The 24,809-nt window shown below is 39.7% G+C and overlaps 1 protein-coding gene across 1 annotated transcript in view; it reads right to left on the minus strand.

The window, feature by feature from the left end:
- rnf31 (ring finger protein 31) overlaps positions 1-24,809 on the minus strand; it is a 65,558-nt gene that overhangs the window by 38,079 nt on the left and 2,670 nt on the right. Inside the window, exons 2-7 of the mRNA XM_088350082.1 lie at positions 23,558-23,756; positions 16,641-16,787; positions 14,910-15,065; positions 12,168-12,224; positions 10,964-11,168; positions 2,876-3,053 (exon numbers count right to left, since the gene is read on the minus strand). Of these exons, the coding sequence (XP_088206208.1) occupies positions 2,876-3,053; positions 10,964-11,168; positions 12,168-12,224; positions 14,910-15,065; positions 16,641-16,787; positions 23,558-23,755 (941 nt within the window). The 5' untranslated portion in view covers position 23,756. The remainder of the gene's footprint in view (positions 1-2,875; positions 3,054-10,963; positions 11,169-12,167; positions 12,225-14,909; positions 15,066-16,640; positions 16,788-23,557; positions 23,757-24,809) is intronic.

A 24,809-nucleotide genomic window follows, 5' to 3' on the forward strand; every position in this document is an offset into this window, starting at 1 on the left:
TAATGCCCTGCAAAGGAAAGTTCACGCCTGCCATTCTACACCACAGAAAAAGGCAGATAAAGTTTGTTTACACATGTTGATTATGCTCAATGCAAATTATGTGGAGAATAAATCAGATATGGATTTTATTATATTGAAGCCAAAGCTACTGAAGTGAGGAGTTTTGGATTTCGTTACAAATGTATGTGTGTGTTCTTCGGCCCCCATATGTCCTTGTGTTATGTAGTGCAACAAAACATTTGAGTTAAAAAGCACAAAAAATATCAACTACGAAGATTGAAGAGTTGTCAGAAAAGTATCGTTTTTTTCTTCTATTTTTTTGCCCAGCCTTACGAGAATTTTTTTTTTAAAAAGGAGAAAAATTTTTTTAAAATGGAGAAATAAATAGAAAAAGACAAAAAAACAAAAACGAAAAAAAAACGTTAAAAAACAGGAAAAAGAGGAAAAAAAAGGGAAAAAAAAACTAAAAAAAATAAAAGAATAAAAAAAACTATTGATAAACAGAAAAAAAGAAATAAAAAGGAAAAAATGAAAAAAAGAGTAGGGAAAGAAAAAGGAAAAAAGGAGAGGGGAAAGAGGGGGAAAAGCACAGGTTGTTGTGCACTAATAGCAGCAAGATGGCCAACAATTATGTGAGTTTTTCAATCAAAAAATGTGATTTTTTTTCTTGATTAGGGTCGAGCCTGGGGCGGCATGGCAGCTGAGTGGTTAGCGCGTCTGCGGCACAGTTCTGAGGTCATGCATTCAAATCCAGCTACCAGCCTTCCTGTGTGGAGTTTGCATGTTCTCCCCGTGCATGCGTGGGTTTCCTCCGGGCACTCCGGTTTCCTCCCACATTCCAAAAACATGCATGTCAGGTGAATTGTCCGGTCCAAATTGTCCCTAGGTGTGAATGAGCGAGTGAGTTGTCGGTCTGTGTCTGTGTGCCCTGCGACTGTCTAGCAACCAGTCCAGGGTGTCCCCTGCCAACTGCCCGAAGATAGCGGGTGGGCTCCAGCATCCCCGCGACCCTACTGAGGATAAGCAGTGCAGATAATGGATGGATAGGTTGAGCCTCGTAATGAGAGTGGGGTACAAACAGACAACAAGCAAAACCAGTTGAGAACCTCTGATCTAAATGACATAACAGTAGATCTATATTTCATTTGAAATTAACAATTTTTAAGGTAGTGTTATATTAAATACCGTAGCCGTGACTAAATAACCCACAAGGGAGATGAGCCAGAAGAAAACCAGTAAATGCTTTTCCAGGCCAGTAATGCTGACACATTCCGTTATCCCTTGAGGCTTTTCGTTTGATTAACAGCCGTAACTCTTGAGTGGATCTTTAAGGTTGAACAAACCGAGCCAATTGTTTAAGACACAGGTGTCAAAGAGGCGGCCCGCGGGCCGGATCGGGCCCGCTAAGGGATTGAATCTGGCCCGCGAGACAACACTCAGAGAAGCGCAAGAGAAAAACAAGCTGCAGGTTGAAATATGTCCACTTGATGTTGCCAAAGCCAGGTGCCTTGAACAAAGAAATTCTGATTTGAATTGTACTTGTATTTCTTTCTTTCTCTCTCACTCTCTCTCTTTCTTTTCCACCCTGTTTCTCCCACTCTCTGTCTCTTTCACTCTCTATGTCTTTTTAACTTCTTTTGCTCTAACTTCCTTTTTTCCTTTTTCTCTTTCTCTCTTCATACCCTTCGCGCTTTCTTTTCTCTTTTCTCTCCTTCTGTTTTTCTATTTTTCTTTGGATTTCTTTCTTCCTCTCCCTTTCTTTCCCCCCTCTTACGACTTTTTATCTTTTGTTTCGCACACTCCCTCCCTCTCTCTCTTTTTCTTTCTTTGTCCCCTCTCTCCTTTTCCCTCTCTCACTCATATTTCTTTATCTTTCTTTTTCTTTCTCTTTAATCTAATAGTTTGGCCCCCGACAGAACGATTGTTCTATCGTGTGGCCTAACTTCCTTTTCTCTCTTTTCTCTTTCTCTCTTCATACCCTTCACGCTTTCTTTTCTCTTTTCTCTCCTTCTGTCTTTCTATTTCTCTTTGGATTTCTTTCTTCCTCTCCCTTTCTTTACTCCCTCTCTCACGACTTTTTATCTTTTGTTTCTCACACTCCCTCCCTCTTTCTCTTTTTCTTTCTTTGTCCTGCCCTTTCTCCTTTCCCCTCTCTCTTTCTTTTATTTCTTTATCTTTCTTTTTCTTTCTTTTTAATCCACTAGTCCGGCCCCCGACAGACCGTTTGTTCTATCGTGTGGCCTAACTTCCTTTTTTCCTTTTCTCTCTTCCTACCCTTTGCGCTTTCTTCTCTTTTCTCTCCTTCTGTCTATTTCTCTTTGGATTTCTTTCTTCCTCTCCCTTTCTTTTCCCCTCTCTCATGACTTTTTATCTTTTGTTTCTCACGCACTCTCCCTCTCTCCATTTTTTCTTTCTTTGGCCCGCCCTCTTTCCTTTTCCCTCCCTCTTTCTCTTATTTCTTTATCTCTTTCTCTTTAATCTAATAGTCCGGCCCCCGACAGACCGTTTGTTCTATCGTGTGGCCTAACTTCCTTTTTTCCTTTTCTCTCTTCCTACCCTTTGCGCTTTCTTTTCTCTTTTCCCTTCTGTCTTTCTATTTCTCTTTGGATTTCTTTCTTCCTCTCCCTTTCTTTTCCCCTCTCTCACGACGTTTTATCTTTTGTTTAACACGCTCTCTCTCCCTCTCTCCCTTTTTTCTTTCTTTGTCCCGCCCTCTCTCCTTTTCCCTCCCTCTTTCTCTTATTTCTTTATATCTTTCTCTTTAATCTACTAGTCCGGCCCCCGACAGAATGTTTGTTCTATCGTGTGGCCCCAGAGTTGAAATGAGTTTGACACCCCTGGTGTAAGATAAATCGTGAAATGTATCGAGCCGAACCTTTTACTATTGCCGCTATTGGACGCTGGTGCAGAAACGGGAGATGTGACAGCTGTTCGACGGTGCTTGGCACGCTCAGGGTAGGAATGGTACAATCTGTCACACTCGGAGCACATCCCTTGAAGGCAGGTCAGGCAGTGGACAGTGATGCGAAATATTCCACACAGGGTGCAGTTCTCTGACAGGAAGAGTAAACAATCACATTTATGCCTTAAGAAAACAATGAAGACAACATTTGCATTTAAAAATAAGGGATACAGTTGATCACCAGGATACAGAGACCAAACGAATATAATGTTTTTGGCCCATCTTCTCAACGTTTTCCCCACTTTAAGCAGGGTTGGGTAGGGTTACTTTAACTGGATTACTTTCAATGACTTTTGGATGACTCCAATACCAAATATGCCAAGAAAAGACAAAAGAAACTAAATATGAATAAAATGAATCAATTTTGTGCAGGCTCGGGGAGTAACGGAATACATGGAAAGGCAAAAATGATGTTGGCAAGCTGTTTGGATTTATTTTCATTTTGTTTCTGTCGCATTTTATGTTAGTTTTGCCGGGGTTCAAAGAGATCAAAGCCAGGAGAGAAAGCTTACCACGTGTTGTGAGACATCATTTTATTCATATTTAGTTTCTTTTGTCTTTTATTAGCATATTTGGTATTGGAGTCATCCAAAAGTCATTGAAAGTAATCCAGTTAAAGTAACCCTACCCAACCCTGGTAGCATTTTATGTTAGTTTTGCCGGAGATGAAAGGGATCAAAGCCAGGAGAGAAAGCTTACCACGTGTTGTGAGTCATAAATGTATTCATATTTCGTTTCTTTTGTCTTTTATTAGCATATTTGGTATTGGAGTAATCCAAAAGTCATTGAAAGTAATCCAGTTAAAGTAACCCTACCCAACCCTGGTAGCATTTTATGTTAGTTTTGCCGGAGATCAAAGAGATCAATGCTAGGAGAGAAAGCTTACCACGTGTTGTGAGTCATAAATGTATTCATATTTCGTTTCTTTTGTCTTTTATTAGCATATTTGGTATTGGAGTCATCCAAAAGTCATTGAAAGTAATCCAGTTAAAGTAACCCTACCCAACCCTGGTAGCATTTTATGTTAGTTTTGCCGGAGATGAAAGGGATCAAAGCCAGGAGAGAAAGCTTACCACGTGTTGTGAGTCATAAATGTATTCATATTTCGTTTCTTTTGTCTTTTATTAGCATATTTGGTATTGGAGTCATCCAAAAGTCATTGAAAGTAATCCAGTTAAAGTAACCCTACCCAACCCTGGTCGCATTTTATGTTAGTTTTGCCGGAGATCAAAGAGATCAAAGCCAGGAGAGAAAGCTTACCACGTGTTGTGAGACATCATTTTATTCATATTTCGTTTCTTTTGTCTTTTATTAGCATATTTGGTATTGGAGTAATCCAAAAGTCATTGAAAGTAATCCAGTTAAAGTAACCCTACCCAACCCTGGTCGCATTTTATGTTAGTTTTGCCGGAGATCAAAGAGATCAAAGCCAGGAGAGAAAGCTTACCACGTGTTGTGAGTCATCATTTTATTCAGATTTAGTTTCTTTTGTCTTGTATTAGCATATTTGGTATTGGAGTCATCCAAAAGTAATTGAAAGTAATCAAGTTAAAGTAACCCTACCCAACCCTGACTACAAGACACCAACCACAAATTATTTATGCCCAGAAATGTAAAAACCTCAAAGTTTGTGGAGTTTGTGAATATGAATGCGCGAGTTGTGTATCTAGTGGTAGGTCAACATCATATGAAATGCTGGTCTGGGTCACGACAAAATAAAAATGCCAATCAGCTGAACAACCTCCCACAATGCCTTTTTCTTTTATTCACTATGTGAGTCAGCCAAGAATACTGTATTTTTTAAATGTATTTATTCTCTATAGCAGGGGTCAGGAACCTATGGCTCGCGAGCCATATTGCTCTTTTCATGAATACATATGGCCTGGAGATAAAATTCTCATGCAAATCTTATCCGTAGTGTTCCAATGTTGATAAGTCTAGTGTAGTGTGCGCATAGTTGACCTAGCGTTATTAATATGAATGGTTTAATATCCCGTCTTTGAAGAGCCTACTCCGCAATACATTTTAGAGTCAAGTGGTGACACCAAAAGACCCTCTTACAGCTATACGTCGCTAAGAAATCCTTATATAAAAGCTCATCAAACAATTTACATTCACTGTTGAGATGAAAACCCACATAAAAACTGTACACAGCCAGAAATGCCAGCCAAGCACACAAGGCAATTTGATTTGGTGAGCGGTAGGGGTGGGGGAAGCTATACACACAGCGCACTCCTCCCTGCCCAGTGCCGTCTGCACCAAAAGTAAATACGTCACTATCTTAATTTGCAGTATTTTGTGACATATTTATAAACTAACTCCTGCACCTTGTTTTGAAACAATTACTTGTGAAAAAAAATGAAGGTCAAAATGAGCCTCAATATGGGAGACAAGTTTAAAGCTGTATATTGGTTGATACTGGACACAGACTATGGCATTATTCTTATTTCATAAATGTTATCAAATCATTTAACGTCACACAGTGAAACAAAATGCACAAAAATTTAGATTTGGGTCAAAAAGGTTCCCGGCCCCTGCTCTGACGTTAAAGGAGAAGCAAAAACATAGTAACCATGGAAACAAAGCTGCGATTACCGAGAATTACGAAAAAGGCACACAATCTCGACCTTAACTAGGTTGCATGGCTGTAACCAATTGACAATCCGAACTGTTATTAAACACAAGCAAGCCACCAAAGCAAGGACATTTTCTAAGAACATGACAATACTTTAAAGTTAGTTTTGAAATCAGTTTCTTTCTTACCCAGCCAAACTATGAAAAAACTCTGACTTACACTCCGGAAAATATGGTATATACTAAGTACTACTTATGTGTTTTACATATGCATATAATTACATAACATTATAAACATAGATGAAAATGAAAAATGAAATTGTATTTACCGTTATAAATAACACCATTACGTATAGGTGTTATTTTTTTAATACTAACGGTAAAAAGCACTGGATTACTTTGAATAAATTGAATAAACTACCAGACGTAGCGAGTCTACTCTGCTCTGTGGATTTGGTATGTTCAGTTTCACGCACATACTTCTTGTGACTCCAGGCTACTCGTCCCTGCTTATTCATAAGCTACTGGCGAGCAATGTTCCCTGTAATTTTCCTTACGGGTCTGAGCGTTCACACAAAGTCGGTGAGCAACGCTTGAAACAACAGTGAGCAACCATTATCCCAAGTGTGGCAAGATAATTAATTATCAAACATGTCCAAAACTTGACATCAAGTTGCATTTTGCTGAGTTTCCGGCAATGCAAAATGATTTTTCTCTTTTGAATGAATTGACTGACTCATGTACTATTGCAAAGGTTGTACGGCCTACAAACGTCGTTTATTCTTACAATTCTTTCACAAGATATCCATTTCTTTTTATTTCCTGATATATTTTGTCGCATAATATTAACATTTTTGGGGGCTTATTTAGTCGGTTGCAAGATACAGAACTGTACTTAATGACATTTTTTTGTGGAAGTACAATGTTGGCAACAAGATTCACTTGATATAATTAGAAATTATTTGAATGCAACACAAACTTTTTCTCCTTTTTTCTGTGTTTTTTTTCTACTTGTTTTTTAAATTCCTTTAAAAAAAATCTCATTGTGTTTATTTTGTACGAGCTGTTACTTTTTTCTTTTTGTTCTCTGGTTACTTTTTTCCTACATTTCTTTTTTTCTGGCTTTTTTCAAAATTTTTCCTTCTGTTTTTCTCTTCCTTTTGTTTCTTTTTTTTCTCAACTTTTCACTACTTTTTCCTTTTGGCATTTTTTTCATTTTTGTTCTATTCCCCCCTTCCTTTAAGTCATTTTGTGCATAATTTTACATTATATTTGGTCATGTTGGGATGAAAGAAGCAAAAACAACCCGAAGAGCCGTTTAGGACCAGAAAGAGCCGGTTCCTTTTAGTGAGCTGAGCCGAAGAAGCCGGTTCTCGACCAACTCTACTAACTTTACTCAACTTCGTTCTACTCTGACTCGACTTCAAAATACCGCATTTAGGACACAACGTCAGGGGAACCCGTGTATTTTTACCTTCATGCACTGTAACTTTGACTTAAGTCGCTTCTTAATAAGTAATTTTGAGCCCTGATTTTCGTGCGCCGGCTAGATTTTCTTGTGCGCAGAGAATGTGCGAGCAGTGCGCAATTGCGCACGCGCGCAGCTTAGAGGGAACACTGCTGGCGAGAAGCTGAAATGACGTAAGCCACGTAGAGGCGGAAAAAGGAAGCGGCGCATTGCTAACGTGAGACCAGGATGAAAATGTCTTTGGATTTAGTGATTTGGAGTTTAACTGATAGTTTGCTAAGCATGTTCTTTATGCTAGAGTTATCTGCATAATATGTGAGGTCGTCACTGATATCAACTGGCACGTCAACCATGTAACGTTAAGTCCGGATACCGATAAACCTATTCAGCCTGTTGCTCTCTGTTACTTTAAATTGTGTTTCAAGATGTCATGTATGTTATTGGTGCTGGGTGTTATCAAGGAATTTCCCCCGAAAATGCGACTTGTACATGTTTTTTCTTTTTTAATTATGCAGTTTTGGGAGTGCGACTTATACACCAGAGCGACTTATAGTCTGGAAAATACAGTACTATATTTTTACTTTAATGTTTTTAATCAGGGTTATTCAGAATACTTTGAGTACTATCGGTTTGTATCCCTCAGAACGGAGTCATATCTGGAGGGGCTACATCTTGGGATATTTCATGCAAATTACAGAAAGTGGAGTAACCCTTGCTGTAAAATGGGATGACCTCATTCGGACTCTTAATGAGTTATCACCTTACTGTGCCTTGTTTCTGAGAAGTGCCATGGATCGCAAGTATCCTTAAAACACACAGATGCATCAAAACCCAGGACACGTTCATATAAACCTGTCAAGTCATGTTTATTTGTGACGCCCTTAATCACAAAGAGTCTCAAAGGTCTGCACAGATCAAAGACTATTGCAAACTACAGACTATTATAATAATAATAATTTCCTTGTATTGTCATTCTATGTAACAATGCACACAGAACGAAATGTCGATACACCTGACCCGTACAGTTAAACTGTAGCGAAGCCGATGCAGCCGCAGCCAAACAGGGCGCAGCCATTTTTAGTCATTAGGTGAGCAAACCCCCCATTCCACCCCTTAATGCTGAGCGCCAAGCAGGGAGGCAATGAGTACCAATATTGTAAGTCTTAGGTAAGACTCGGCCGAGGCGCGAACCAGCGACCTCCCAGTCTCAAAGCGGGCGCCCTACCATCTAGGCTACAGAGCTGGTATGACACCATCCCCTCATCTAAAACCTACATGAGAGCAAATGTCCAACATTTCTAGGAAAAGGAAAAGCCCAGGGTCCCCTGACGATTTTTCCATTCAAATGTAAGACTTTTTGAGACCTTTTTAAAGCCATCGAAATCCATTGAAATTTAAGACCAACCCTGCACACAGGAGGCAGACGCCACCCGGTAGCGAATTCAAAGCCCTGCGCAGAAGTAGCGGGGAAGGGTTAGCCAAACTGGCTGGCCCCCAACCCTGGCAGTAGCCAAACCTGGACCAAGAGTGGGACTGAGGTGCCCGTGAGCAAGACCGCAAACAAAAACGGGTAGGGACCGACACAGCCGAAAAGCACAGGGGGCCTGCATGAGGGTACTGTTACCCAAGGAACGCAGCAGAAAGTGAAACACCCAGGGGGACGCGGGGGAACCGAACATTGCCGGCAAAGTCCCGACCGCACTGGGCTGTACGGGTCTAGAGCCAGCAAGCGGCCGGTCCTCTTAGGGTCCAGGCAGGCGGGCACCAAGCAGGTGACTGTGTGTAAGCAAACTGGAATCGTCCTGGGCGGCAGAGTGGTACGATGCAGTGATGGGTTCGGGACATCAGTTAGGCGACCCCATGACAGGGGTCCGCACCCAACTCAGGGTTCCTACGGCTTAAGGAAAGTGAAAATCAAGACTTTTAAAACTTTTTAATGCCTTTTGAAATCAAATTTAAGACCGAGTAGACCAAAAAACACAATCGAAAAACACCTCATCTCATCAGCTGTATCGCTTATCCTTATTAGGGTCGCGGGGGGGCTGGAGCCCATCCCAGCCATCTCCAGGCAGTGGGCAGGGGACACCCTGAACTGGTTGCTAGCCAATCGCAGGGCACACGAGGACAGACAACTCACTCGCTCATTCACACCTAGGGACAATTTGGACCGGCCAATCCACCTGAAATGCATGTTTTTGGAATGTGGGAGGAAACCGGAGTGCCCGGAGGAAACCCACGCAAGCACGGGGAGAACATACAAACTCCGCACAGGAAGTCTGGAGCTGGATTTGAACCCACGCAGGAGGTTCCCATGACATGAACTGTGCCGCACATGCGCTAACCACTGCGCCGCCGTGCACAAAACAAACAAAAAAGAACTTCTTGCACATAATGCATCGTGCCTCTTTAAGCCATGACGGAAAACGTTTGTCTGACAGCCGCTTCTCATTAAATTGACATTTTACCAAGGTCCATAGAAAATGTCTCTGTCCCAAGTTGCTATGTGTATTTTGGGTGGACCTAAGACATACGTCTGCTCTGAAAGGCCCGACTGAAACCACATCACCGTTTTGATAGTTCCGTTGCCACAAAAGTATAAAGACAATAAATGTTACTAAAATCTTTTCAGTTCAAACAAATTTTAGGACTTTGAACACTGGATTAAAGACATTTTAATGCCAATAAAGGCCTTTTTAGAACAAATGATTAAATTCCTTAGAAAGACTTTTCAAGGATGCCGCCGCAAAGGGTTCGGGCATCTCACTTATTCCCTGGTATAACCTGAACCCAGTTATACGAGTACCACAACAGGTTAAACCTACACTACACAGGGGGTTAGAGACTGACCGTACGTGAAACATACCAACGTAACGCGGAAATCTGGATTTTCCCACCGACACGTTGCAGTTATCGGTCAGATATCGATAAAATCTGAGAAAATGAAAAATCATTTGACCACACAACGGTCCATGGTTTTGTCAGTTTATTTGTTATAGACGCTCCTCTACTTATGAACATTCAACTTACGAAAAACGGTAGATACGAACATTTTTTTCAAATATACGGACATTGCTGTAAGTTCGATTTTCTATTGTGTGCACCTTTTTCCGAGTAGAGGTCATTACGGTAGTGCTTCTTTACGCCGCTACCAGCGTGTGGCGCTGTGAGAGGTCACCCAGCATCTACCCTGAAGAAGAAATCCGTGTCCTCTACCTAGTTCATGTGTCAACATACTATACAGTATCTCCAGCGCACTAAGAACTTTGACATTTTTATTGTTAAATATCTCGTGCTTCCATTCAATATGCTTGGTGTAAAGTGTAAAGAAGAGGCGAGCCGTCTCTTTCGAAATGAAAATGGAATAAGAAAGCTTGATGCGGTTGAGAAAATGGTAGGATCTCTTTGTTTCGGCCACATTTTACCACCGAGGAGGAAGTCTCATCTTCCAAAAGTAAGTTAAACCTAACTTTTTTTTTTCTTTATAGAGCATATTATTTCATGAAATGTTTATTTTTTAATACAAAACAACACACGTTACTTATACAAGCCTTAAACATACTCATATAAACCTTAAACATACAAAATATAACAATGAAGCAACTTAACAACAAATTCAACTTACGAACGATCGTAAGTCGGGCGGCGTCTTTACAGTTAACTCTTTTCACGCATATGAGGGAGGGAAATATTAAGACATTAAGAAATTTGTTTACAAGACTTGTAGACAAATTGAAGACCTTTTTAATGCCTTGGTTTGCGGTTATCAAATTTAAGACTTTTTCAAATTTTTAAGACACTAGGGGAACATTAAGTTCCCATAACAGGGGAGCTTTTTTAAAAGAGGCCCTTGAGCAAATCATATCGTCCTTTAGGTCTATGGGTGCCTCGACGCTCTATGCAATTCAGGTTTGAAGTTGAAAATCAACAATTAATTCAGTGCAGTGACGCCGTGTCCTCACCTGGGTGTTTCTTGAAAGGCGGAGATATGACTTGAACGGGTTTGAGACTTTGTTGGTTAGAGGAGAGCGAGCGAGCATGACTGCTGTCACTCGCGGCGTGATGCTGGAGGGGGAAGGCGAGCGACTTGGACTGACCGTCTGATTGATTTTTACTACTTCTGAAAGACGAATGGCTGACCACAGCATCCGTGTTCAAACCCACGTCCTGAAAACATGGAAAACATAAAAGCGGTATAAAAAAGCAAGAAAAAATATATTAAAATGTGTTCCACATTGTGATGTCACTTTTATTTTGAGGATTAAAAAAACAAAACAAAGGTGCATAATGTGCCCCTTATCCGGCCAAACAAAATGAGTGCAGTGGGCAACCTTTTAAAAACGGTTAAGTAAACAAAATCCCACTAATACAGTTCAATGTTGATTTTGGCTAACCTGCATTGGCTCCCAGTTAGCCTTAGATGTGATTTCAAGGTTCTCTTAGTCTTATACAAAATCATACATGGACTTGCTCCCTCTTATCTTTCAGATCTGATTTGCCCCTATGTCCCGGTCCGAAGCCTACGATCTGAGAGTGCCGGTCTTCTGGTGATCCCAAAAGCAAAGAAGTGTTCTGCTGGTTCGAGAGCGTTCTCCATCCGGGCACCGGTGCTGTGGAATGCTCTTCCCCCTGAGGTCCGATCTGCAACCTCAGTGGAAATGTTTAAATCTAAGCTTAAAACTCACTTCTACTCCATAGCATATGAATAACCTACTCTTCTCGTCGGCTGAAAAATAGTCTGTGTAATATAGTGTAATAATCTGTGAAGCCCTTTGAGACTCTTCGTGATTTAGGGCTATACAAATAAAAATGACTTGACTTGAATTTCTGAGCAGTTATTTTTCTCTTTTTACCTTTGGGGTCCATGGCGAATCACACACACACACGCCGGTTTGCTACCTGCTCCTTTAAAAGAGGCGGGGCTAAGGCCACGCAGCCTCTCAGGGGACACGGGAAGGAAGTATGCTAGCAAAAGAGATTGCCCATACCTAAGTAACGAGCTCAATGTCCTATATAAACTTATATGTCAGCCTACCTTTCTCAAATGCAAAATATAAGGGGTTTTAAGATAAATATGCTTGCAACCCCACAATGTTAACAGTTTGGATTCAAAGGTGCAAATTAATATGACACACATTTAGACAAAAACAAAACACTGGTCCTGACCTTGTGTCTTAGAGTAGGTATAATTCTCTCATAGAATTCCGGATGAGGATGAGTCTCCTGAAATCAGTAACAAAACATATAGAGGGTCTTTTGTAATTCTGATTCAACCACGAAATAAACATTCGTTCGTATTCATTAGGATAGGGTTTTTATTCTTTTTATGTATTGGAAAATAACAGGGAAATATGAGGTTTGTATCCAGAGGTAAAATATAATAATAATCCTGTTAAAGATAAAAACACACACTTTAGAATTGAGTAGGGCTTCAATAAATGATTACCGTATTTTCCGCACTATAAGGCGCACCTGAAAGCCTTTATTTTTTTCAAAAACTGACCATGTGCGTTATAATACAGTGCGCCTTATATATGAATCAATATTAAGTCGCAAGGTCTCGCAGCAAAGACAAGCAGCCGCCGACTAGATATTTCCTTGTAGGCGATGTGGTCCGCGGTGTATGCTGGGATACATATGCCGGCGTTTAATTTCCCAGCCAATGTGTCAATCATCATTTGAATGGATCACTATTGGCTAAAGTTATTCGGAGGCAAAGGGGGCGGATCCTTTTTTATCATTTACAGGCTCGCATAGGCTAAAGGGGCAAAACAAAGCCTGTAATTGGCCGAAAAAGATGAATGTGAATAGCATGTATGGTTGTCTGCGGCATAGAGAAAACATGTTTTACTATTCTGTATTTGTAAATATTTTACTCTTCCGGATTTACTACACTCACTGATATGAGAGGACCATGGTTGCACATTATTATTGAACGCAACGACATCGGTGAGCTACTCCGGCTATATATTATCCCAGTATCTTGTTTCAGAGTGATCTCGATGTTAAAATAGAAACTAAGGAATGGTTGGCATTTCCTGAATCCCAAGACTTCAACCTTCCGAATGATATTTGGAACGATGCATTTGAGTGACATCGTACAGACACTGTTTCCGTATATGTCTGAGACACGTATTTGCTTCTTTGCAAGCTTTCAGAATGTTAAGGGGGTAATAAGTTTGACTGAACGATCTGAGTTTTGTCGACGTTCCCATTGTAGCACCTTATAATCCGGTGCGCCTTATCTATGGAAGATATAGGACCAAAAACTATTTTTTGAGGGGTGCGCCCTATAACCCAGTGCGCCCTATAGTGCGGAAAATACGGTAATTACATAATCAATGAATCGGCCAATTATTTTTCCGATTAATCGGATTTCTAATTTCCCTTCTATTTATTCAAATATTGGAGTTTTGGACAGATGCACAAAACAAAATATTCTATGATATGAAACAATAAAAAAACTATAAGTGTCAATTAACTTGATAATAAAGAAAAATGCATAGAAATGTATACACCTGCAAATATGTAAGATACTCTTTTCCTACCACCTTATCCAGAGATCATATTCAATTTGGTCTTATCATGCGAAACAAAAAAGGAAAAGCAATACATTTCAATTTGTGTTGATTTTTTGTATCCACATAAAAAAAAAAATGTAAACATACCCACTTTTCAAAATGTTGTCCACAAATTTGTTTTTGGGGGTTGAATTTTCGGGTATAATAAACATATGCAAATGTGAAAATGATATATGCTCAGAAATTTGCCCTTTGGGTAAAATTAAACATGTGAATATTTTTCTTTTTACTTTATTTATTTTAACTTATTTTCCGATTATTTTTCACTTTGTTTCATGATGAAACAGTCAAACGCTACTAAGTTGAAACTTTCAAGTCAATTTTGTTTATAAATGATGCAATGTTCAAAATGTAGTATATAAAAAAATTACATAGCTTTTTTTTAAATAAAAACGGTCTTGGCGCTCTCTGCCGGACCAAAGCGGTACTAGGACCGCTACAGCTTACGAAATCTTTTAAGTTCAAACATATAAGCCTCCTTCAAAATCTACAAAAAGCTCCTGAAAATATTCTATGAGACAGTTGTGGCGAGCGCCCTCTTCTGTGCGGCAGCGTGTTGGGGAGGCAGCGTCATGAAGAAGGATGCCTCTCGTCTCAATAAACTGGCGAGGAAAGCGAGCTCTGTTGTGGGCACAGAGCTGGACAGCCTGACAACAGTAGCTGAGAGACGGGCACTGGAAAAGCTGCGGGCAATCATGGACATTGCATCCACTACACAGCATTATCTCCAGACAGAAGAGCAGTTTCAGCGACAGACTGCTGTCACGGTCTTGTACTACGGACAGACTGAAGAGATCTTTTCTTCCTCATGCCATGAGGCTCTTTAACTCTACCCGGCAGAGTAAAAGCCCACATTGAACCACACCCCTTACATTGCATATTACCGAATTTTATTGCAATATGTATTCTGTGTAGCACTATTTAGATATTCTATATAACACGCTACAGTGGGCATTTGCACGTCACATTGGGTATTTGTATATTGTATTCTTTTTGCTTTATTATTGTATTGTTCTCAGCTCAGGGATGCTGCTGGAAATGTGAATTTCCCTGCGGGGATGAATAAAGTATCTATCCATCTATCTATCTCTATCTAGCTATAAGTCTTATTAATGTGTTCACATTTTTAAGACTTTTGAACATTGGATTGAAGACATTATAATCCTAATTAAGGCCTTATTTTTAGAATGATCAATTCAATCCCTTTTAAGACTTTTCAAAGATCAGCTGGAACCCTGTCTAACAGGAGCTGCTGATAAAATACCTCGAATATTGTAAAATACATCCATAAAGCAAATAAAATCAAGTAGTAAATCCCCCAAAATACCTTGATGAGCATTTCGAGCTCCATCCGGAGGCTCATCACCTCCAGCGTTACTGCCGCAACTTTGCCGACATCAGGATCGGTGACGTCGTCGGGAAAGCTGAGCCCGTCCGGTTGCTGGTTGGAGTAACCGTAGAGGCAAAGCACCGCCCGTCCTCCCTGGAAGTGTTGTATTACCATAAATTCCGGACTATAAGCCGCTACTTTTTCCCCAAACGTTCAACCCTGCGGCTTATTCAGTGATGCGGCCAATTTATGATGATCGGTGATGCGGCGCTCGAGTTCAAGGTACATGACGCAGCTTACAAGCTAAACGCAATCGAGCAGTCCGATAAAGAAGGAAACAGAGCTACTGCACGCACTTTACCTTGCGTGGGACGACGTCTATATGACAAAGTCTCTTTCCCGTACTAAGGGAGGACAACTTTGATGACCACAGTTGTCGGGAGGAAGATGAGAACGGTTTACCGTGGGGGGGATTTTGTAGAGGTTTATTGTTCTATATTCTTTATCAATTATCCATTATCTGTTATCGGTCATAATCTTTGCAATGATCGCTGCATGGCTCTGTGGCTAGGACCTTGACTCGGCCTCTTGGCTGAGAGCAAGTGTCTCGGCCCCTTGGCTTTGTAGCGTATTATGTTTTGACCGATAACGGAAAATGGATAATTGATAAAGGATATAGAACAATAAACCTTACAAAATCCCCCCCATAATACACTACAAAGCCAAGAGGCCGAGACACTTGCTCCCAGCCAAGAGGCTGAGTCAAGGTCCTAGCCACAGGGCCAAGCAGCGATCAGTGCGAATGCACCGATCCCGATGCGTGGAGTGAAAAGAGCAAGCTCTTATTCCATCTCCCGATTGCAAAAGTCAACTGAACATATATGTACGGTATGTTTGGTCATATCGATAATCAGTCCAAAAAACAACCGAGCATAAAGTACTCAGTTTAACGACCACAGCCAGTGTTTCTACATGTACGCTATGTTTATTTTAACAGACCCGCTAACTGTATTGCGAGCGTTTTGTTAGTAGCGTTTTGCTACCCTTCACAGAAACGGCTTGGGATGAAAGTTATATTATTATTATTAAAGCTTTGAAAACTCTCTCGGTGTACCGTCTTTCTTTGTAAATATGTGTAACCATGTATAATATGTATTTGCAACTGTATATTTTTGAAATGTATTTATTTGTATTTATTTTGGACACTTATTCTGCTAAGTCTTGCACTGACGAATTAAAAAGAAGGGGGGGAACAGACGCGGGGGATGACGGGAAGTGGGGACCGGTAAAGGTGATTGTTTGTGGACACGGCAGACAAAAGTGGATATATATTTTTCCCACCCTTACCTTTTTTCCTTGGATTACTTTTAACGGGACCCGGACTCTGCAGGTCTGCATCATATCTTAACTACTGGTATCATTTTCTGTCCATTTTGCCGGCTGTGGTTGTTGAACTGATAATTTTATGCTCAGTTAAAATCGCGGGACTCAAAGTAGGGTTTGGGTTAATGTTGTGATTGCATTACAAATTTGAACGTGGGCGCACGCGGCTTATATACAGGTGCGGCTTGTGTGAGTACAAAAGCGTTCATCCTGTTAAAATGTGGTGGGTGCGGCTTATATTTAGGTGCGCTCTATAGTCCGGAATTTACGGTACTTCTTAGTTTCTGATGCACGCCTTTGTCCAAGTCATTCAAACTCTAGCACTGAAAGTCTACTTTACGTTACCTGGATGGCATCCACAGTGGCCCTGAACACTGGATTATTGTGCTTCACTGTTCTCCAGAACTTGGGTCGGTTGGGATTAGTCAGGTTACACCCGTACTTTTCCAGGATGTTTAAAGCTGTAGACAAGCGCTGTAGCGATGCCAGTGTCTGAAACGAAGCAAAGCCAACGGTAGGAAAGTTTCCAAATTAAGTTCACCGTTAAGTTGAAAAGGAAAACATTATTACCCAATTATATTGAACATAAATACAAAGATTAAAAGGGACAGTGTGTAGTGTTTGACCGCTATGTCATTGTATTGTGTGGAACCTATGGCTCCCAAGCCAGATATCGCTCTTTTCATGAGCACATACTCAAAAGAACTGTCTACAGACAGTTCTTTTGACTTCATGCTTGCTGTTTGTGCTCTGACATGCACACTCAACTGTGGGACCTTATCTAGACAGGTGTGTGCCTTTCCAAATCATGTCCAATCAACTGAATTTACTACAGGTGGACTCCAATTAAGCTGTAGAAAGATCTCAGGGATGATCAGTGGAAAAAAGATGCACCTGAGCTCAATTTTGAGCTTCATGGCAAAGGCAGTGAATACTTATGTAAATGTGATTTCTTAGTTGCTGCTGCTGGATCTTAGTGCTGCTTTTGACACAGTGCACCACAATTTCCTACTAGAACGGTTGGAAAAATGGATTGGTCTCTCAGCAACCGTCCTCTCGTGGTTCAGATCCTACCTCTTAGATAGGACGCACTGTGTTAAATATGGTGAAATGACATCTGAGCCCTTTAATGTTACCTGCGGTGTTCCGCAGGGTTCAGTGCTTGGCCCCCTTCTTTTCAGCATTTACATGCTTCCATGAGGTGATATTATTCGCAAGTACAATATCAGCTTCCACTGCTACGCAGACGACACTCAACTATATCTTCCGTTGGAGGAATCTCCCACACTAAACTGTGGAAATTTGGAGGCCTGCCTCATTGAGATAAAAGAGTGGATGTCACTCAATTTCTTGCGTCTTAACTCTGAAAATTGGTCCATCTAAATGCCGTGACTTATTCTCAAAAACTGCTGTGAACATTGACAAATGTCACATCACACATAGTGACTCAGTTAAAAATTTAGGTGTCATATTTGACCCTGATCTATCCTTTGAAATGCATGTAAAGAAAATTACTAGAACCGCTTTCTTCCATCTTCGTAACATTGCTAAAATCCGTTCAATACTGTCTCAGTCGGATGCGGAAAATATAATTCATGTGTTTGTTACCTCCCGTCTCGATTACTGTAATGCACTACTCTCTGGTCTCCCGAAGTCTAGAATCAAGTCTCTTCAGCTGCTACAAAATGCCGCAGCGAGACTTTTAACTAGGACAAAAAAGTACGATCACATAACACCGATTTTGGCTAACCTGCATTGGCTCCCAGTTAGCCTTAGATGTGATTTCAAGGTTCTTTTAGTATTATACAAAATCATACATGGACTTGCTCCCTCTTATCTTTCAGATCTGATTTGCCCCTATGTCCCGGTCCGAAGCCTACGATCTGAGAGTGCCGGTCTTCTGGTGATCCCAAGAGCAAAGAAGTGTTCTGCTGGTTCGAGAGCGTTCTCCATCCGGGCACCGGTGCTGTGGAATGCTCTTCCCCCTGAGATCCGATGACTTGACTTGACTTGACTTAGTTTTCTATTTTTAATAAATTCAAAAAAAGTAAAAAAAAAAAAACTTTTTCACATTGTCATAATGGAGTATTTTGTGTAGAATTTTGAGATAAGAGATTAAATTAATACAATTGGGAATGAGGCTGTAACATAACAAAATGTGGAAAAAGTGAAGCGCTGTGAATACTTTCCGGATGCACTGTATGGCTCAGAGATAAAATTCTAGACAAGCAAATTTTTTCCATGACATTCCAATTCCAAGAACAGAATTTAGTGCGAGCATAGCCGACATAATAAGAGGTTCGATCCAGTATATAAATGGCACGACGCCAACTACAGCTCACAGTCAAAGTGTCACACAGTCCCATTTTTGTGATATGTCACTAAGGTTTTGTTTATATGGAAGTTTATTAGTCAATATATGATCACTGTGAAGACACTTTGTAATAAAACCCACAGAGCAAACTGTAAAACCCATAAATACCAGATAGGCACATAGAGCAATTTGGATGGGTGAGGAATAGAGGTGGGACGGAGCTATGCACAAAGCGCCGTCTGCACCGAAGGTAAATACGCCAGTACCCTCGTTTGCATTATTTTGTGACATTTTTACAAGAATACTCTGCTTGCGCCTTGCTTTGAAACCATTACTTACGAAAAGAATAAGGGCCAAAATGAGACTCAATGATTAAGTAACTGCAGGAGAGAAACAGGTTTAAAGTTGTTCATTGACACAGGCTCTGGCATTATTATTATTTAATACATTTGATAAAATAATTAAAGGTCACACAGTGAAAAAAAAAAGTGCTAAAAATTTTGATTTTGTCTGGAGAGCGAGTTTTGCTTTGTTTTGCCTTAAAATATACGGTGAGGCTCTGTCAAAAAACAAAATCAACATTTTTTGCTATTATGGCTCTTTGGGTCAAAAAGGTTCCCGACCCCTGATGTAGTGCAACCAAAACAAGTACTAAAAAGCATTAGGAAGAAGACAAACTATGATGACTCAAAGTAACCAAACTGCACCATTTTTCTTGTATTATTTTTGCCCAGATCCTCCTAATAGTTCTATTTTTTTGAGTACACTTAGCAGAGAGATAGCGGACAATTACAGTATGCCTCATGTTATGTAAAGTACATTCTTATTTCTTAACCTACAATTATCTAAAAAAAACGTAAGTTTATATGATAATTTATGTATTTGTCCTTATAATTTAAATACAAAATGTATTTTAGTGAATGCAATTTATTTTACCAGTAGGTGCTAAATAACACACACTGTCCCTTTAACAGTACCTGTACCACGTTATTGCCAATAAATATACTCACTCAGAAATGTCGCCACTGTTGAATCTAGCATAAATCTACAAAGATTGCAGATTTTTTTTAAATTTGCGTTTCAGCCATAAAGGGATGGTGTGGAAACCAACCTGAGCCTTATTAGGGTTGGCAAAAAAACAAACAAAATAAAACAATCCAGGCCAGATACGGACAATCTAACAATCATTACGTTATTGGCCCCTTACAATTGATTGTCATTGTATTGCCCACTCTTACAAGAAACAATACTTAACTCATTCAGTGCCCTCGTTCCACAGGGCTCTGTACTTGGCCCCCCTTCTTTTTGGTTTTTATATGCTTCCACTTAGTGATATTATCCTCAGGTATAATATTAGTTTCAATTGCTATGCAGATGGCACTCAACTGTATCTGCCACTGGAGACAACCGCTCTGTTAAGTTGTAGAAATTTGGAGGCCTGCCTTACTGAGATACAAAGATGGGTGTCACATCATTTTTTGCGCTTAAGCCAGAAAAAACTGAGATGTTGATTGTTGGTGCTCATTGTCGTGATTTGTTCTTTAACACTGCTCTGAACCTCGACAAATGTATGTATATATCACCCATAGTGACTCGGTCAAAAATTGAGGTGTTATATTTGATCCTAATCTGTCGTTTCAGTTACATGTAAAAAATATTAGTCAAGTCGTGTTTATTTGTATAGCCCATAATCACAAATAGTCTCAAAGAGCTGCACAGACCACAGATTATTGCAAACCACAGACTATTAAGACACCATCCCCTGATCTAAAACCTACCTGAGGGCAAGGAAAAACTCAAAAAACCTCAACATGAGGAAAATGAAGAAACCTTGAGTCCTTTGAGACATTTTGTAATTAAGGGCGTCACAAATAAATGTGACTTGACTTGCGAGATATTTATTTTAAATAAGAGGTGCCAGTGCTGGCCAATTGTTGCCATTTTCACTCAATTTTGAAGGCCTTATAGATAATTTTTTTTTGAGCTATATTGGCAAAGGACACATCAAAAAGGAAGTTTGAATCTTGGTATTTCATTCGAACAAAAGTAATGATTTTAGCTTTTAGCATTGTGCAGTAAACGACAGTTGAAAATTCTTGAAAATAATCGTTTCCGGGACAACTTCTGAGAAAAACGTCTCTTTGCGAAAGGATGCGTTTCAAGCAGAACTTTCACTTTGGTGCTTTTTTTCTTAACACATAATTTTGATACTTGCAATATTTAACAAAGCTTTCCATTAACACAGGGGCAGAAGGGCACTTTGCTTGGAAAATAAAATTTTATTGCAGGAACACTGAACCTAGGCATGAACATTGCTAGAACTTTTCAGTTACAATCTTTCTAGTGACGTGATGACATGATTTGAGTCATCATGGCGATTGCGGAGATGCACGAAACGTCATCCCTCTCTGTGCTGACGATTACGAAGGTACTTCATCTTTTATTAGAAAGGATAAAGCTTTAAAACCTGAAAAGTCTGTAGTCACAGCTTTGCTTTTAGAATAGAATATAACTTTATTGTCATTGTTACAAAATGGGTTAACATATTGTGACAACGAGATTTATCACCACACCGAGTGTACTCGGTATATTGGCCGTTGCCTAGACACTGCCGTGTTGTATATCTGTAGTACTGTATTTTTGTCGTCATTTTGCTGTAGTACTTTTGTAGTATTACTGTAGTTTTTTTGTAGTATTCAAGTTTAATTGTTGTAGTATTTCTATATTATTTCCTTAGTGTAAATTTTATCTTATTCTGTCGTTGCATTTTTTTGCAGTTATTTCTGTCTTATACTTCTGTAGTAGTATTTTTGTTGTATTTCTGTGGTAAAATTCCTATCATGATGTTTTTGGATTATAGTATTACTTTAATGGTATTTTTGTAGTATTTTAGTAAAGTCTTTTTGAAGTATATTCAAAGTAATATTTTAAGATTTCTGTAATTTTTTTGTAGTCCTCAAGTATAGTTCCAGCTGCTTTTGCAATAATCTGTGGTCTGTGCAGCCCTTTGAGACTCTTTGTGATTAAGGGCTATACAAGTAAACATCCGATCAAATAAAATTCTGCCATCTAGTGGTGATTTATCATACTGATATAATTTACAAACGCTTGATACTAATAGAAGGGATGCGTCAAAGACTTTAGAATAGTTTAAAATAAAAATAGAAAAGCATATTTTTTTGTTTTAAAACTCGGGGACAATGCTTCTGAAAAATGTAGACGTTATGCAGTGTTCTCGTTTGCTCGCGTCCCTGCGTCCTAGACGCATCATTTTTGCTGGGGACGCAGTGTCAAATCAACTTTTTGGACACAAAATTGTCATTATTATCCGAATACTTTTTTTTTCTTTAACAAAAATGTGCCGCATTCCAAACTTTTCGTCAGGCAGATACGCCATTGTTGTTTTGGTCTCGCGGTTCGAGTTTTCGTCTGCACGCCAATCTCGTTGCTTCGCGATCACGTCATTGTTGTGGTGCTCGTGGTCGAGTGAAGGTGAAGGCTAAGTAAAATCAACACAAATTTGGCAATTTTTTCAGTGTCAGTAATAAGTCGAAACAATGCAGAAAGGGTTAGTTCCGGCCCGAAAAAACGGCGGAGAAATTCTTCAGAAGATCGCGGAGGCAGGAAAACACGTGTGTTGAAGCGATCGATTCGACGAAAGAAAATAAACAAAAGAATACTCCTAGCAAGAAAAGGACTTTTCTGCCAAAATTGACTCAATTATATTCCTGGTTACGCTATGAGGTGGATGATAATGGATTGGACCCTGAGAAGGCATTACAACTCTGGCGGGACAGCAAACCACGAAGAATACATGAACTGAAAAATCGGAAGTGATAACTGCTTTGTATTACCAATTAACTGTGATGATTAAAACTGCATGAATATATAGATTAATATTTCAGCAATATTATTTTGTATAATGTACAATATTGTGAACTGAAAAATCTGAAGTGATAACTGCTTTGCATTACCAATTAACTGTGATGACTAAAACTGAATGAAAATAAAGATTTATATTATATATTTGTCGCTGATTTACAATCTAAACCCCGATAACACAAAATTTTGGGGACCCATAGATCTCTGTTGGGACCAATGTTCCCTGTAATTTTCCTTACGGGTCTGAGCGTTCACACAAAGTCGGTAAGCAACGCTTGGAACAACAGTGAGCAACCATAATCCCAAGATAATTCATTATCAAACATGTCCAAAAGTTGACATCACGTTACATTTTGCTGAGTTTCCGGCATTGCAAATTTTTTTTCTCTTTTGAATGAATTGACTCATGTACTGTTGCAAAGGTTGTACGTTTGTTCTTACAATTCTTTCACAAGATATCCATTTCTTTTTATTTCCTGATATATTTTGTCACATAATATTAACATTTTTGGGGGCTTATTTAGTCGGTTGTAAGATACAAAACTGTACTTAATCACATTTTTGAGTGGAAGTACAATGTTGGCAACAAGATTCACTTGATATCATTGGAAATTATTTGAATGCAACACAAACTTTTTCTTCTTTTTTCCGTGTTTTTTTTCTACTTTTTTTCAAATTCCTTTAAAAAAAATCTCATCGTGTTTATTTTTACAGAGCTGTTATTTTTTTCTTTTTGTTCTCTATTTACTTTTTTCCTACATTTCTTTCTTTTCTTTTTTTCTGGCTTTTTTCTAAATTTTTCTTTCTTTTTTCTCTTCCTTTTGCTTCTTTTTTTCTCAGCTTTTCACTACTTTTTCATTTTGGTATTTTTTTCTTTTTTGTTCTATTTCCCCCTTCCTTTTAGTCATTTTGTGCATAATTTGACATAATATTTGGTCATGTTGGGATTAAAGAAGCAAAAACAACCCAAAGAGACGCTTAGGATCCGAAAGAGCCGGTTCCTTTTAGTGAGCTGAGCCGAAAAAGCCGGTTCCAAGATTTCCAAGAATTCACATCAATCTTTTACCTCTTTTCTGTTGCTGCCAAAGCTGTTTTCTATCACCATGGTTTCTGCGGCAATGTGGTGATATTTGGAGCACGGCGGTAAAGGAACGTTTGCCATAACCATCACGCCGGCACGCACCTCCACCACCTTGCTGCCGGAGTAGAGACAAACCTCTGCCTGACTCCTTGCCTCCTGCAGCTGCTCCGAGAGGGACGGCATCCTAGACATGTGCCGTCAAGTCACAAAGAAGGGAGAAAAGGTTGTTTTGCTGAATAAATAGTAGAAATGCTCAATAATAATCGGGCCGATAAATTTGAGACTAAAAAAAAGCACAAAACCAAATGTCACTTTAGAGGAGCTGTGTTTAATTTGAAACATTGTTACTCTCTGCTGTCATCTCCTGGCCAAAAGATATAATTGCAGCCTTCGTCAGATTTTCATGACGTGCCTTCAAGTACGTGCATTCCTCGGATATGCGCAAACAAACTACAGTTTATTGACTTGACGCCATTGAGCGCGAGCTTATGTCAACTGAGGACACGGTGTGGACACTCTTATGTTGAAGGGGAGGGGGAGGCCCTGACACAATGCTTAGTCATTGCCGCTTCGCTCACCCCCCCCTCCTTCAACTCCTCCCACCTCACCCCCTTCTCATGTGGCACTCAGTTTATCAAGGAGGGAACTCGGCGACGCGATGTAAGTATATTCTCTTCTGTCACATTTCATCTCAAGTTTGACCAAAACGCTTCACAAACACTCATCAAATATCACATTTTCACTGTTTTTTCTTTCAATATGTAACCGGTAGTGTTTACAAGCCAAATAAACTGTGATGGCTGCATGTGGTTGATACAGTCATACTGAATGGTTCGTAGTGGTTTCGCTGCAGTCCTATTCCGTGTAAATTGATTATGTAAGACATGGCTACACTTGTGGGTCATGTTTTGGTACATTCAGTTCCAGTTTGAAGAGTTCTGGATGAGTCACCCAATAACTCCTTGCCATCATGCCAGTGATCACTTCGGTTTAATGGTGGGGGGGGGTATACTGTATACCTGTATACGCATTTATGTAGGGGCGCAGCTACTTCGTGGATTTTCAGTTTTTGCGGGTGGTCTCTGTCCCCATTAACCGTGATAACCGAGGGATTACTGTATTTTATCTATCTTTCATTGGGTTATAATCGTGGGATATATTTGTATATATACCACAGCCATATCCCCCTAGTGGGAGGTGGCTAGAGTCATTTCTGACTCTTTTTGGGAGATTGATT

The sequence above is a fragment of the Urocampus carinirostris genome, chromosome 1, assembly GCF_059441175.1.
Source record: "Urocampus carinirostris isolate Australia breed hairy pipefish chromosome 1, RoL_Ucar_1.0, whole genome shotgun sequence".
NCBI classification, from domain to species: domain Eukaryota; kingdom Metazoa; phylum Chordata; class Actinopteri; order Syngnathiformes; family Syngnathidae; genus Urocampus; species Urocampus carinirostris.